Source organism: Microcebus murinus, chromosome 23 (assembly GCF_040939455.1).
Source record: "Microcebus murinus isolate Inina chromosome 23, M.murinus_Inina_mat1.0, whole genome shotgun sequence".
Taxonomy (NCBI): domain Eukaryota; kingdom Metazoa; phylum Chordata; class Mammalia; order Primates; family Cheirogaleidae; genus Microcebus; species Microcebus murinus.
Window position 1 is genome coordinate 20,523,491 of NC_134126.1, and position 13,641 is coordinate 20,537,131.

General features: G+C 38.6%; 1 protein-coding gene across 1 annotated transcript in view; it reads left to right on the top strand.

The window, feature by feature from the left end:
• USH2A (usherin) overlaps nt 1–13,641 on the top strand; it is a 654,133-nt gene that overhangs the window by 481,643 nt on the left and 158,849 nt on the right. The window contains exon 49 of the mRNA XM_075997053.1: nt 8,801–9,019. Coding sequence (XP_075853168.1) covers nt 8,801–9,019 — 219 coding nt within the window. The remainder of the gene's footprint in view (nt 1–8,800; nt 9,020–13,641) is intronic.

Consider the following 13,641-nt stretch of genomic DNA (forward strand, 5'->3'; position numbering starts at 1 on the left):
CTTTATTAATTTTCTGTTTGGAGGATCTGTCTCGTGCCGTCAGTGGGGTGTTGAAATCTCCGGCGATTATGGAGTTGCTATTAATCCATTTGCTTAGCTCCAGTAAGGTTTGCTTTATGAATCTGGGTGCACCTAAGTTGGGTGCATATATATTTAAAATTGTTATCTCTTCTTGTTGGACTGTGCCCTTCACCATTATATAATGACCCTCTTTGTCTTTTACTACTTTTGTTGGTTTAAAAACTAAATTGTCTGAAATTAGAACTGCCACACCAGCCTTCTTTTGGCTTCTATTTGCTTGGAATATTGATCTCCACCCTTTTATTTTTAGTCTATATGCATCCTTGCAGGTTAGATGTGTTTCCTGAAGACAGCATATACTTGGCCTGTATTTTCTTATCCATTCAGCCAGCCTATGTCTCTTGAGTGGAGAGTTTAAGCCATTCACATTTATTGAGAGAACTGATAGGTAAGGTAGATTACTGATCATTCTGTTGGGTTGGATGTTGTTGCTATGATTTCTGTCTTGAGCCATTGTAATATCTGGCCTTTAATGTCTTTGGGTTTTGGTTGTTTTTATATTCGTGGGTTATTATTATGATGTTCCGTGCATAATGCTGTTTTAAGTACTTCTTGTAGGGCTGGTCTTGTCTTGGTGAATTCTCTGAGCCTTTGCTTGTCTGAGAATGTTTTTATTTCTCCTTCATATACGAAGCTCAGTTTTGCAGGGAATAATATTCTAGGCTGGGCATTGTTTTGTTTCAAAAGAGTGAGAATGGGGCCCCAGTCTCTCCTTGCTTGTAAAGTCTCATTAGAGAAGTCTGATGTTATTCGAATTGGCTTTCCCTTGTATGTTACTTGCTTCTTTTGTCTTACAGCTCTTAGAAGGGCCTCTTTAGTTGATACTTTGGTTAGTCTGATGACTGCATGTCGTGATGTCTTCCTGTTTGCGTTGAATCTCCCAGGGGTCCTCTGAGCTTCTTGAACTTGTATATCAAGATTTTGAGCAAGGCCTGGGAAATTTTCCTCTATTATATCTTCAAACAGCTTGTCTAACCCTTGAGTGTTGTCTTCTTCCCCTTCCTGTAACCCTATGACCCTCACATTAGGTTTCTTCACATAATCCCACAGCTCTTGTAGGCTTTGCTCTTTTCTCTTGTTTCTCTGCTCTATTTCTGTGACTGATTTATTTAATTGGAGGGTGTTATCTTCAAGCTCTGAGATTCTTTCTTCTGCTTCATCTACCCTGTTCTTGAGACTTTCCACTGTATTTTGTAGTTCCTTGAATTGATTCTTCATTTCCAGGAGTTCGGTTACACTTTTCTTCAATGTGTCTATTTCTTTTCTCATATCCTGGAGATTTTTTGTGGTTTCTTGGTGCTGGTTGTTGAGTTGTTGTTGCAGCTGGGTGAGTGTTCTTATGTTCCACATACGAAATTCCTCTTCTGTCATATTGGTTGCCTGATTTTGGTCGGTGTCCGTTTCTAGGGGGCTGGTGCTCCTCTTTGGGGGTGTGTTTTCCGTTTGGTTCTTCATATTTCCTGAGTTCTTTCGCTGATTTCTTCCCATGTCGATCAGTTGTTGTTTCTTTCCTTAGGTTATTGTTTGGGTATTCACACACCTTGTTTAGTTTCTGAGGCGTTAGGTGGTGCCTGTGGGTGAAATTGGACCACTCCCTGTATATTGAGTCAGTGGGTGCCGTGGAAAGGCTGTGCAAGATGCCGTCCCTGTCAGTAGGTGGCGTTTGCTTGGAGGAACAGGCTATGGTGTTGATTTTGAGTCCTGTTATCAGCTCTCATTCTGGGCGGAGCTGGGTTGGGTAAGCCTGCCCTCAGGCAGTTAGCAGGGGTCAAAGTTCTGTTCTCTGCTGTCAGGGCGGGGCTGGAATGGTCCGGCTCAGCCAGAAAGTCTGGGTGTGGGGGTGGGGCTGTCTGAGACCCGCAGTCTGCAGCAGGCCTCGCTTCTTTCCACCCTCCCCAACTCCGCAGCTACTCCTGGGCCTCTGCCAGCAGGCCAGACCACAAGCCACCAGGCCTCCCTGGACTGCGATGCCGGCGGGGAGGTTCCCTGCACAGGAACGCCACCTGGGTTGGGCGCAGGGCCTCCTCCTGGGAGGAGGGTTGCCCTCTAGGAAGCCGATCCGCCCCTGGAGGCACAGAGACCTCAGTAGGCTGTTCACGTATAACCCTTCTGTGCCCCGGGCAATGCTAGCCCTCGGTGCAGGGGATCTGGTCTGCAGGTCCGACCTCTGGGTCCCAGATTTCAAACTGTATTCCCACCAGGGAGAGGATTTCCAGTCCTAATTCACCCACAGGGAGCCCAAGCTGGGTCTATGTCTCTCAGCCTCTGAGTCGGCACCGTTTTCCTGGGAACACGGTGCCAGCAGCACCTGGGAGGGCGGGCGGGGTCCCAAAGGGGAAGGTCCCGTTCCCTGAAGGTGCCTCCGGCTGGTGGCTCTATTGTCTCTCTGGGCAGCCGCGGGTAGGGTCGGCGGAGGGGGGGAGGAGGCAATATGGCGCCTGCCGCGCGGCTCGGGTCCGTGCACACGGAGGTGCCCGGAGGAAGTTGGGAACCTGGTGCCACGTCTGCTACAGGCTCACCGTTGGCAGGTGTCCGCAGGTCTCTCCACCCACTGTGGAGCCCACCAGCAGGTGTCCGCAGGTCTCTCCACCCGCTGTGGAGCCCACCAGCAGTCCCGAATGCAGGGGAGGGGAAACAGCAGATCCACCTACCCTTGCCGCTGGTCTCCGGGCTGCTCCAGTGGTCTCAGCCTCCAGTTCTCCTCCGCAGCCTCCTCCCGTGGAGTCTCCCGGGGTCTCAGGTACCCCTCCTTCCGGCCCTTGTCCGCTGTATGCTCGTCTTCTTGCTTCTTTCCTCTAGTTTCTGCTAGAATCGGTCTTTTCTGCAGAGACCCTCTGTCTGGCGGTGTTATTCGTCCGCCATCTTGCTCCGCCCCCTGCCCACAGTCTTTGTCTCATGGCCCATTCCATTTTCCAGGCCAACAATGTTCACTTGAGCCTTTCTCACATCATATGCTTAAACGTAATTCCAACTGTTGTCTTCAATCCCTTTTTCCATGTAACATAACATAGCCACAGCTTCCAGGTTTTGGGCAGGGACCAAATCTGCAGGTGGCAGATACAGGCCAGGAGGGTGGTTCCTAGGGGTAGAGAAGTGGGGCAGGGCAGGAAAGGACTGCAGGAAAATGCAGCTAACAACTTCAAAGAGGTTTGAGGCACACACACCTGTGGAGCTGCAACTTTGATTTAGGAACACCTGTCAATCATATATGTCAATCATCTGGTACCATCCCACACCTCCCATAAACCCATCCCTGGCCAGGCCAATAAAAGGAAACCATCTGGGAATCCTCAACGTCTTTCTCCACTCATGGAGACTGAGCTGTTCCTTTCTGGAACATACTCTGACTTTGCATAGCTCCCTTCTTTTCTGCAATAAACACTTTTTGTGTAGAATTGCTTCCTGCCTGTGGTCACTCCATCACACTGGCCCTACTTGTGAAAGGAGCCAGAGAATCAGGACAGCAGTCCGCCAAGAGGCCGGATCTGACGCAGGGATTAGGACGTGGACAATTTAGGAAGGCCATATTCTGCACACTAAGGTCATGGTTAGCTAATTGTCAGAATGAAGAGTGCATTTCTGTAAACTCTTGGGATATAACTGTTGCAAATGAAACCAAAAAGATACTGTGAGTCTGAGTGCAAGAGTATATGAAAAAATGCTGAGCACAGACCTGCTGCTCTAAATTAAGCAGCTGCCTCAGGGATTGAAGATAGGATGGTATTAGGGTTGGGAACTACAGGGAAGTGAGAAAGTACAATCTTTTTTATGAGGCTTAAATCTTGTACAAAGTGATACACAGTCATCACTTTGATCGAATGAACAGTATGTTTGTTACAAGGGCTAATAGAGAGCATAGCGAGGTATTGTGTTGACTGAGGTACCTTTCTGGAGGTGTGTGGATACAATGGACCGCAGTTGTTCAATGGCCTCTTATTTTTTAGTAGATTTTGGGCCAATTTCAAGAAGTGCATAGCTAAATTGATAGGGACCTTTAAGGGTTTAACCTCTGCTATGAATCCCCGCATCTAAAAGGTCTTTGTCCCGGAGGCTCTTAGAGACAGATTTGAGGTTAGAGATGTTGATCATGAAGGCATCAGGTCTATGTCATCACCAAATTATAGACTAGGGATTTCTCCTGGGAATTAAAGAAAAAGCCTTCCGGGTCCACATTTAACGCTGGCATCTCATTTACAAAGTGGATCTCCTCTCAACTGATGTACTGGTATAAAATTCCTAAACAGAAAAGTGTGCCAATTCAAGAGACAGCAGAGAAATACAAAGGCAGAGTTTGAGAGTTATTTGAAATTTCTACTATAGAGACATCTGGGTTATTCCTAAGAAGGAATGATGGAAAAATAAGGTTTGTGATAGATAATGTGCCCCCAGTATTGACCTTCTATTTCTACAATTGCAGATAAATCTCTCTCTTTTGTGTCAAGGGCAGTTACAGACAGAACAGAGTAGCTATATTCACAGAGAGGTGTTGCCTGTCAAAATTTGTGCTTTTCCTTTTTTGATTCTATCTTTCTAGCTAAGGCAGAGCAGGTGTTCTTCCAGTGTCCCTTCCCTTACAATAATGACAGTTGTCTTTGTGTAGACTAGACATAGAAGTGTCCTTGTTCTTGGCTGTATCTAATTGCTTAATCTGAAAAGCTATTATTTGGTCTGATTTTTTTCCTTTTTTTCTGAGCCAAAGTATTTTAAATGCTCAGCAGGCTCTTGTAATTTAGGGAGGAGAGGCAGGCTACTATTCTATCTTCTGTTTTCTAGGAAGTTGTGATATCTTCTTCACCCCTACTGAATCAGAATATTCCTCGAAAATGGTAGTTAGGTGGTCTCTGAAACCAGGCATGGATTTATTTTTTCCCTGTTTATGCATCTGAATGTTTTTATTTTGGTAAAATATGCATAACAAAATTTACTGTTTCAACCACTTTTTGGTGCACAGTTCAGTGGCATTGAACACACACATTGTTGTGCAACCATCACCACCATTCATCCCCAGAACTCTTTTATCTTCCCAAGCTGAAATTTTGTACCCATTAAGCATTAACTGTCCATTGCCTTCAATCCCTGGCAATGACTATTCTATTTTTTGTCTCTATGAATTTGACTATTCCAGGCACCTCATATAATTGGAATCATACATACTTGTCTTTTTGTGACTGGCTTCTTTCACTAAGCATATTTTCAGGGTTCATCCATGTTGTAGCATATGTAAGAATTCCACTCCTTTTTAAGGCTGAATAATATCTCATTGTGTGTGCATACCACATTTTGTTTACTCATTTATCTGTTGATGGACAATTAGTTTCTACCTTTTGGCTATTGTGAATAAAACTGCTATAAACATTGGTATGCAAATATCTGTTCAAGCTCCTGCTTTCAATACTTTTGGGTATATACCAAGAAGTGGAATTGCTAAATCATACGATAATTCCATGTTTCATTATTTTGAGGAACTGCCATGCTATCTTCTACAACAGCTGCACCATTTTATATTCCCAACGGCAACACACAAGTGTGCCACTTTCTCCATATCCTTGCTATACTTGTTATTTATTTATTTATTAATAATAGCTATCCTAATGGGTGTGAAATACTATCTAATTGTGGTTTTGATATGCATTTCCCTAACAATTAGTAATACTGAGTATCTTTTCATATATGTATTGGCCATCTCTATATCTTCTTTGGAAAAATATCTGAGTTATTTGCCCATTTTAAAAATAAGATTGTCATTTTTATATTATTGAATTGTGGGAGTTCTTTATACATCTGAATACTAATCCCTTATTAGATATATGATTTCTAAATATTTTCTCCCATACTTTACCTTTTCACTTTGTTGATAGTGGTCTTTGATGCTCAGAAGTTTTTCATTTTAGTGAAGTCCCATTCAAGTATTTTTTCCTAAATTGCCTATACTTTTGGTGTCATATCCAAGAAATCATTGCCAAATTCAATGTTATGAAACTTTCCCTCTGTTTTCTTCCAAGAATTTTAAGTTTTGTCTTTTATGTGTAGATCATTGATCCATTTTGAGTTAATTTTTGTATATGGCATAAAGTAAGCATTCAACTTCATTGTTTTGCACGTGGATATGTGATTTTCTCAATGCTATTTGTTCAAAAAGATGGTCCTTTCCCCATTGCATGGTTTTAGCACTCTTTTTGAAAATTATCTGACAATATATGAGAAAGTTTATTTCTAGGCTTTCTATAGTATTCCATTAGTTTATATGTCTGTTTTTGTACCAAAACCATACTGTTTTTATTACTGCAGCTTTGTATTAAGTTTTGCAATCAGAAAGTGTGAGAACTCCAACTTTGTTCTTTTTCAAGATTGTTTTGGGTATTTTGGGTCCCTTGAGATCCATGTAAATTTTAGGATGGCTTTTTCTATTTCTGCAAAAAGCATGGGATTTTGATAGGGACTGCATTGAATCTGTAGGTCACTTTGGGGAGTATTGATATCTTTGGGTAGTATTGATTCAGGATGACCAATCCATGAATATGGGATGTTCTTCCACTTAGTTGTCCTTAATTTCTTTCAACAAGATTTTGTAGTTTTCAGTATAAAAGTCTTTCACCCTCATTGGTAAACTCATTCTTAAGTATTTTATTTTTTGATACTATTGTAAATGAAAACTATTTTCTTACTTTTTTCAGATTGCTCATTCTTAGTGAATAGAAACATACCTGACTTTTCTATGTTGGTTTTGTATCCAGCAACTTTGTCAAATTTATTAATTCTAACAGGTTTTTTAGTGTTCTCTTTAATGTTTTCTCCATACGAGATCATATTATCTGAGATCTGAGAACAGAAATAGTTGTGCTTCTTCCTTTTCAATTTGGATGCCTTTTCTTTCTCTTGCCTAATTGCTCTAGCTATAACATCCAATATTACATTGAATAGAAGTGGTGAAAGCTAGCGTCCTTGTCTTGTTCATGATCTTCGAGGAAAAGCTTTCAGTTTTTCACTGTTGAATATGACATCAGCTGTGAGTTTTTCATATATGTTCATTATTATGTTTATATTAGTTTCTATTGTTTACCATTTTGTTGAGTATTTTTATAATGAAAGAGGTTGAATTTTGTCAAATGCTTTTTAATACATCAACTGAGAGGACTATATGGGTTTTTTTCTTTATATTGTTAATATGGTATATTATATTGATTGATATTCATATGTTGACCCATCCTGGCACTCCAGGAATAAATCCCACTTGGTCATGTTGTATAATCCTTTTGAATTCAGTTTGCTAGGATATTGATTTTATTTTCCTTTCTGTATCTTCATCTGATAGGTTGGCATTTATAGTAATTTGTTCATTTTATCTAGTGGTATGGATTTTTAACCAATAAATTTGAACAGGAGAGACTCCAGGAATAACTGCTAAGAGTTCTTGTCTCACTTTTATATTCTCTATATATCTGTCTGTAGTTACATATTGTCCTATGTGTTTGATATCATTTTTATATGCGATTCATCTTTTACAAAACAAGCTTTACAATATCCAGGTGTCACAAGGAGATGAACTAATTAATGGAGAGTGGGAAGTCCAAGTCTATAAATTCCTAAGGCAATCCTAAAGTCTTTAGTGAACTTGTGCCTTTTCTTAAGCAAGGTTGGCAAGTCATTAATTAGATTATAGAAATCTTATCTGGACCAGGTTTAAAGCTGTAAGACCCACCATTTTGGTCCTCATAGTCATATACCTTAAAAGATATATTGTTTAGGAAAGAAGATATATTTAAGAAGGAGCAGTATAGGAAAGGGAGGAGGGTCTGCTGAAAGTGCAGGAGAAAGAGAAGTAGGGCAGGAGGAAGTCAAGGTTTGGGGAGCCAAGAGTGTAGCCAAGCAGAGTTAGGTCATGAGAGAGAGAAGAGAGGTGAATTTTGTATTTTAGATCTACCAAGTTTTTATTAGTCCTATCTAAGGTATCCTTATGGGGAAAATTTTTTTTTAAATCTTCTGTTTTTTATAGTTTTTCTCTCTTTTAGAGGTCTTTTCATACCAAAACAAACACACAAAAAAACTAACTTGGTATTTAGAATATTTGAATCCTTTAATCCTAAGGCACCAGGAAAAAGATTATCTTATTCTTATCCCAAGTTTCCGAGAATATCATATGAAGGAGAATGTGAGTAAAACTACATTCGTGACATTCAGTGTCTGCCATGGCCCAAAAAAGTACTAATATGCTGACTGAAATATAGTATTTTTTTTTACCTCCTCTCACTTAATTGACTTTCCTATCAGAAGTATTTTGTTCAGTCAAATAAATAGAGCTTGGTTAAGGAAATTATACTCATGGGATAAATATAAATTTATCAATATTTGGTTTCTGAATCCACCATACTTTCAACAAAATTAACACTAAGCATAAAAGTTTTCCTAAGCATTTTTTCTGTAATGCCACATAATCCACGTCGCCAGACCCAATGTGCTCATTTATTAGAGAGGAAATGGGCAACATAGATTTACCTCTAAACTGGCATGTGTGTATGTGAGCAGGCACACACATTTATCCATCTTTAACACAGAATTTTGGAGTTGGATTGAGATTTTCTAACTTCCGTATGATATTATTCTTTCTAGTAATTCTGTCAATCAGTTGGCATCTGCAAGAAGATTGTGATAAAACTTAGATGTGAGTCATAGCATATTTTTTTTAACTGATGCAATGATTGTTATTGCCCTAAATTGACAGGTGAAGTATGCTGTCCAGATGAACAGCACAACCGGGTTTCCGTTGGCATAGGCAACTCCTGCTGTGGCAGAATGCCGTACTCCACCTCAGGAAACCAGATTTGCTGTGCTGGGAGGCTTCATGATGGCCATGGCCAACAGTGCTGTGGCGGACAGATTGTGAGCAAAGATTTAGAGTGCTGCGGTGGAGAAGAAGGTGTGGTGTACAGTCGCCTTCCAGGTAAGGGGCCCTGGTCTACCTTCGAGTAGATGGAGAATCTGAGAAGCAGAGAGGGTGAGAAATTTGCCCTAAAAATAAAATAAGTAATTAAAGCTCACATGAATCATATATAATGCAGTAATTAGGAAACATATTATGTAACAAATGAGAATGTAATCTCTCATTTTTTTGTATATCTAATGTGTTTCATAAAAACACATTAAAATTCTTTCCTTTTGAAAGTGTCATGTTCACACACACAAAAAAAAATCCCACATGTGAATGTATTGGTTCTGGATCAAAATAATATTTCCTAGCTAGTATTAATAGCATACAAAACTCTTGTGATGATATTGTATTATATTTCTTTTACTCCAGTACTCTTTTGTACTTAGAAAGCTAATACTAACAACAATCATTGAATGAACACTTACTGTCACCCTAATGTTTTATACATTATTGCTTCAATTAATCTTTACAGCAATCTTAAGTGATAGGTATTATTATTATCTATATTTTAATTGATATTATCTATATTTATTTATATTGAGGAAACTGAGGTGTAGATATTAGACATTATACATTAGTTTGTACTTGCTCCAGATCACACGTATGATCAGATCTAGATTTTGGGGGAGTCTCAAACTTACGCAATTGGTGGGGGGGGCTTTTTAAGAAAAGAAAATTATGAAGACAAAATATAAAGTGAATATTTATAATGGGAAAATAGATTACAAAGATTACAAATCTAAAAACAATTGGCAAATGCCACTGACTTAAAAATAGCTTATTTGTATTATATACTTCCTGACACAATTCTGCCCTTTGTTCCCTGAACATGTTTAGCTTGTAGCCTTGATCACCGCATCATACCACAATGACCCAGAAGGATAATTCAGTCTTTCCTGTCATAAGGTTAATGAAAATTGCTTTTATAAATTATTTAAAGTTTAGAAAAATTCACAACTCATTATTATAATATCCTTTAAATGTTTAGAATTATTGTCAAATTTGGAGAAGTCTCCACTAAGCATCATTCTAAGATTTCAAGAATTTAAATTTTCTTGTCTTAGAGTGATTTGCAGTGATTTTCTTAAATATTTGTTGAACTGACAACATCATTAACCTGTATTTCATGGATATCTTTTCTGTATGACTGAATTTGAGCTGTATGTTATCCTAGATGCCACTATTTTATCTGCAAATCAACGAGAAGTATAATTTTTCCAATGTATTTATGAGCTGCTTCTTTTCATAATTTGTATTATCAAATAATCAAATTGAGTATGCATTGCTTCATTTCTAAATTCCTCGTTTTCTTTTAATAGTCTACTTTTGGTATGGTCTGAAATTTATTTTGTACAATTCTCTTCTTGATGTCAGAATAATTTTAATTGATTCCATTGTTCTGTTTTACAGCTTTTGTTTCATGTTACATTAATTTTTCTATCTTATTTTTCTCTTTCTTTAAAGCTTCCTTTTATATGCATCCAAGTTAGGAGTCTATAATTTCTCACATTCTTTTCTTTCCCAATTGTAGTTAAAATGGCATATACAAACCTTAACAACGTTTTTTATGGAAGTGACAGAAACCATATAAATATATAGCTACTGAACCCAAATTAAATATTTCTCAGACTCAGCTTCCTCTCAGATTTCAAAAATGTCCATGGCCATTCCAACTTCAATCAAAATGAGGGTACATAAGACAGAGGGCAAGTTGAAGGGACAAGAGACAGTGGCCATAACAAATTGTAGTTAAATACTATTCCTTTGCAAATGTTATAAAAATATATAACCATGTTTGCCTTGGAAGGGGCTAATGCAAGCCAAATCCCCTAAACTTCAAGCTTCATTCATTTCAGGGTAAATTGCCCCTGCAAATAGTAAGTGTTGGGGCTTCAGCCATCTCTGAGTACAATTTCAGGATGTCAAAATGTTTTGATAGAGATAAACTATGAATTCTCTACTGTTTTGTCCATAATTTCTTCTTTTGTAAAAAACCAACAAAGATTTATGCATAGTACAAGTAACAATTATTTAAATTGGTTATTATAGTTATTATGGTTATTACCATGTATGTTTTGTACATGGCATTTATCTCTTCTATATAAAGTTCTGATAAAACCTTTTAAGAAGAGCACTTCAATAATGAAACCAATCAACTTAGAAGCAAAAAGTATCAATCCTGAATGTGCCTGAAACTCATGCCTTAATAAAAATAGACTCAGTATAGTGATAGTCCTTAAATAAGTAAGACACATTAAATTAAGTTATTCACAACTAAATTTCAATCCTGAGTGTGGGAAAGACTCTTCTCCTTTGAGCCCAAAAAATCCTTGATTCCTAGTTCCTTGTTTTATCTTTAGCAAACCAACAAGTGTGTTTCCAAGGCACTTACCATTCTACAAAGTTATAAATCATCCATCTGGATCCACATTGTACCCACCCTATGCATCTTTGAATCTATCCCAGTGGGACACATCTAGCGGGAAGATTTTAATAATATATATATAATCAAACTGGTTGATATTCCCACATCATTTTGTTGATCTCCATCAACCATCTAGAAAATAGTGATAATGGATAATCGTCCTACATGTAGCAGAAGTAGGCTTCAATTAGGACATTTTCATTGACCCTGTAAATTTAAAAATCACCTCCAGTACATGGCACAGGATACCTGGATCTGTCCTGTAAGGTAAAAACTAGGTTTATTTTGTCAGGTCAGATGAGCAAACAAACTATAACAAGCATACAACAAAAACCAACCTCCCAGGATCTTTGAAAATGAATGATGTATTGAGTCATACCACACATAACAGACCCAGGATAGACACAGTCATTTCAGAAATTTCTCCTAAATTCCTCTCATGGATTCTAGATTTAAGAGGTTGGGATTCTAAAGAAGCTAAAATTCAATCAAAGAATGCAGCTCAGCCCAGTGTCTCCTATACACTGTGTATCTGCTGAAATATGTGCACAAGGATCAGGAGACAAAAACAAGAAGTAAATGACATTCCATGTTCACTGTTTGCCAAGCTGTGTTCTACGTGCTTTATATTCTTTAACACATTTAATCCTTACAAAAACCCTGTGAGGTAGATACTATTATTACAGATGAGGAAACACAAGTACAGAAGGTCAAAACTTTCCCCAAATCATAGGACCAATAAGGGGCTATATTACTTCAGGTAGTGCTAATTGTTGTTATAAATGAGCCTCAAAATTTATAAAGGCTCAAATACAAAGGGCTTTATTTCTTTCTCATGTAATCATACTGAAGTAGGAAACATGTTTGCAGGCTGGGTCTCTTTCCCACGGTCATCCTCGCTGTGGGAGGCTCTGCCATTTTCAGTTGGTAGCTTATAAGGTCACCTGGGAATCGTGTCCCTTCCCGCAGCCAGGAGAGGAAAGAAGCATGGAATAACATGCGTGGGAGTGTTTGATTGACCAGGTCTAGGAATAGCAAATATTTTTATTAACATTCCATTGACTAGAACTCGACTATCCGTTGACACCTAAATGCAAGGAAGACTGGGAGATTTATGAACCTCTTGCCACTGTGGCTTAGATGGGATTCAAACTCCATCCAATTGGCTATAGAGTTTATGCTCTCCACCTCAAACCAGATCAGTCTTTGCTAAGTCTGATGAGTGGGCCCAGTATAATATAACCACCAAGTTGTAAACATTTAATGAATGACCAGAAAGAAAAAAAGACATTATAAATTTTGTCCTTTTACTGCACAACACATGCATGCAGAAGTTAGAAGAAAAGGTACTGTCTGTCAATGCTTGACTCCAAGGCAGTGAATCTTAAAGTATACTCTTGGAACTCCTAGAGGTTTCCAAGACCCTTTCAGGTGGTCTGTGAGATCGAAACTATTTTCATAGTACAGACATGCCATGGAGACATTGCAGGTTCAGTTCCAGATCATTGCAATAAAGCAAATATCACAACAAAGTGAGTCATAACACTTTTTTGCTTTCTCAGTGCATATAAAAGTTATGTTTATACCATATTGTAGTAGTATATTAAGGGTACAAAGAATTATGTCTTAAAAAAAAAAACAATGTACATACCTTAATTTAAAAACACTGTGTTGCTGACAATCATCTGAGCCTTTAGCAACCCATAATATTTTTGCTGGTTGAGTGTCTTGCCTCTATGTGGAGGGCCACTGACTGATCAGGGTGGTGGTTGCTGAAGATTGGGGGGGCTGTGGCAAGATCTTAAAATAAGACGACAATTAAGTCTGCCAGATAGATTGACTCTTCCTTTCTCTGTCACATGAGATGCTGTTTGATAGCATTTTACTCACAGTGGAACTTCTTTCAAAATTGGAGTCAATCTCCTCAAACTCTCTACTGCTTTATCAACTAAGTTTATGTGATATTCTAAATCTTTTATTGTCATTTCAACAACGTTTACCATATCTTCACCAGGAGTAGATTCCATCTCAAGAAACCACTTTGTTCGATCACCCATAAGAAGCAACTCCTCATCTGTTAAAGTTTATCATGAGATTGCAGCAATTCAGTCACATCTTCAGGCCCCACTCATAGTCTATTTGTCTTGCTATTTCTGCCACATCTGCAGTTACTTCCTCCCCTGAAGTCTTGAACCCTTCAGTCTCATCC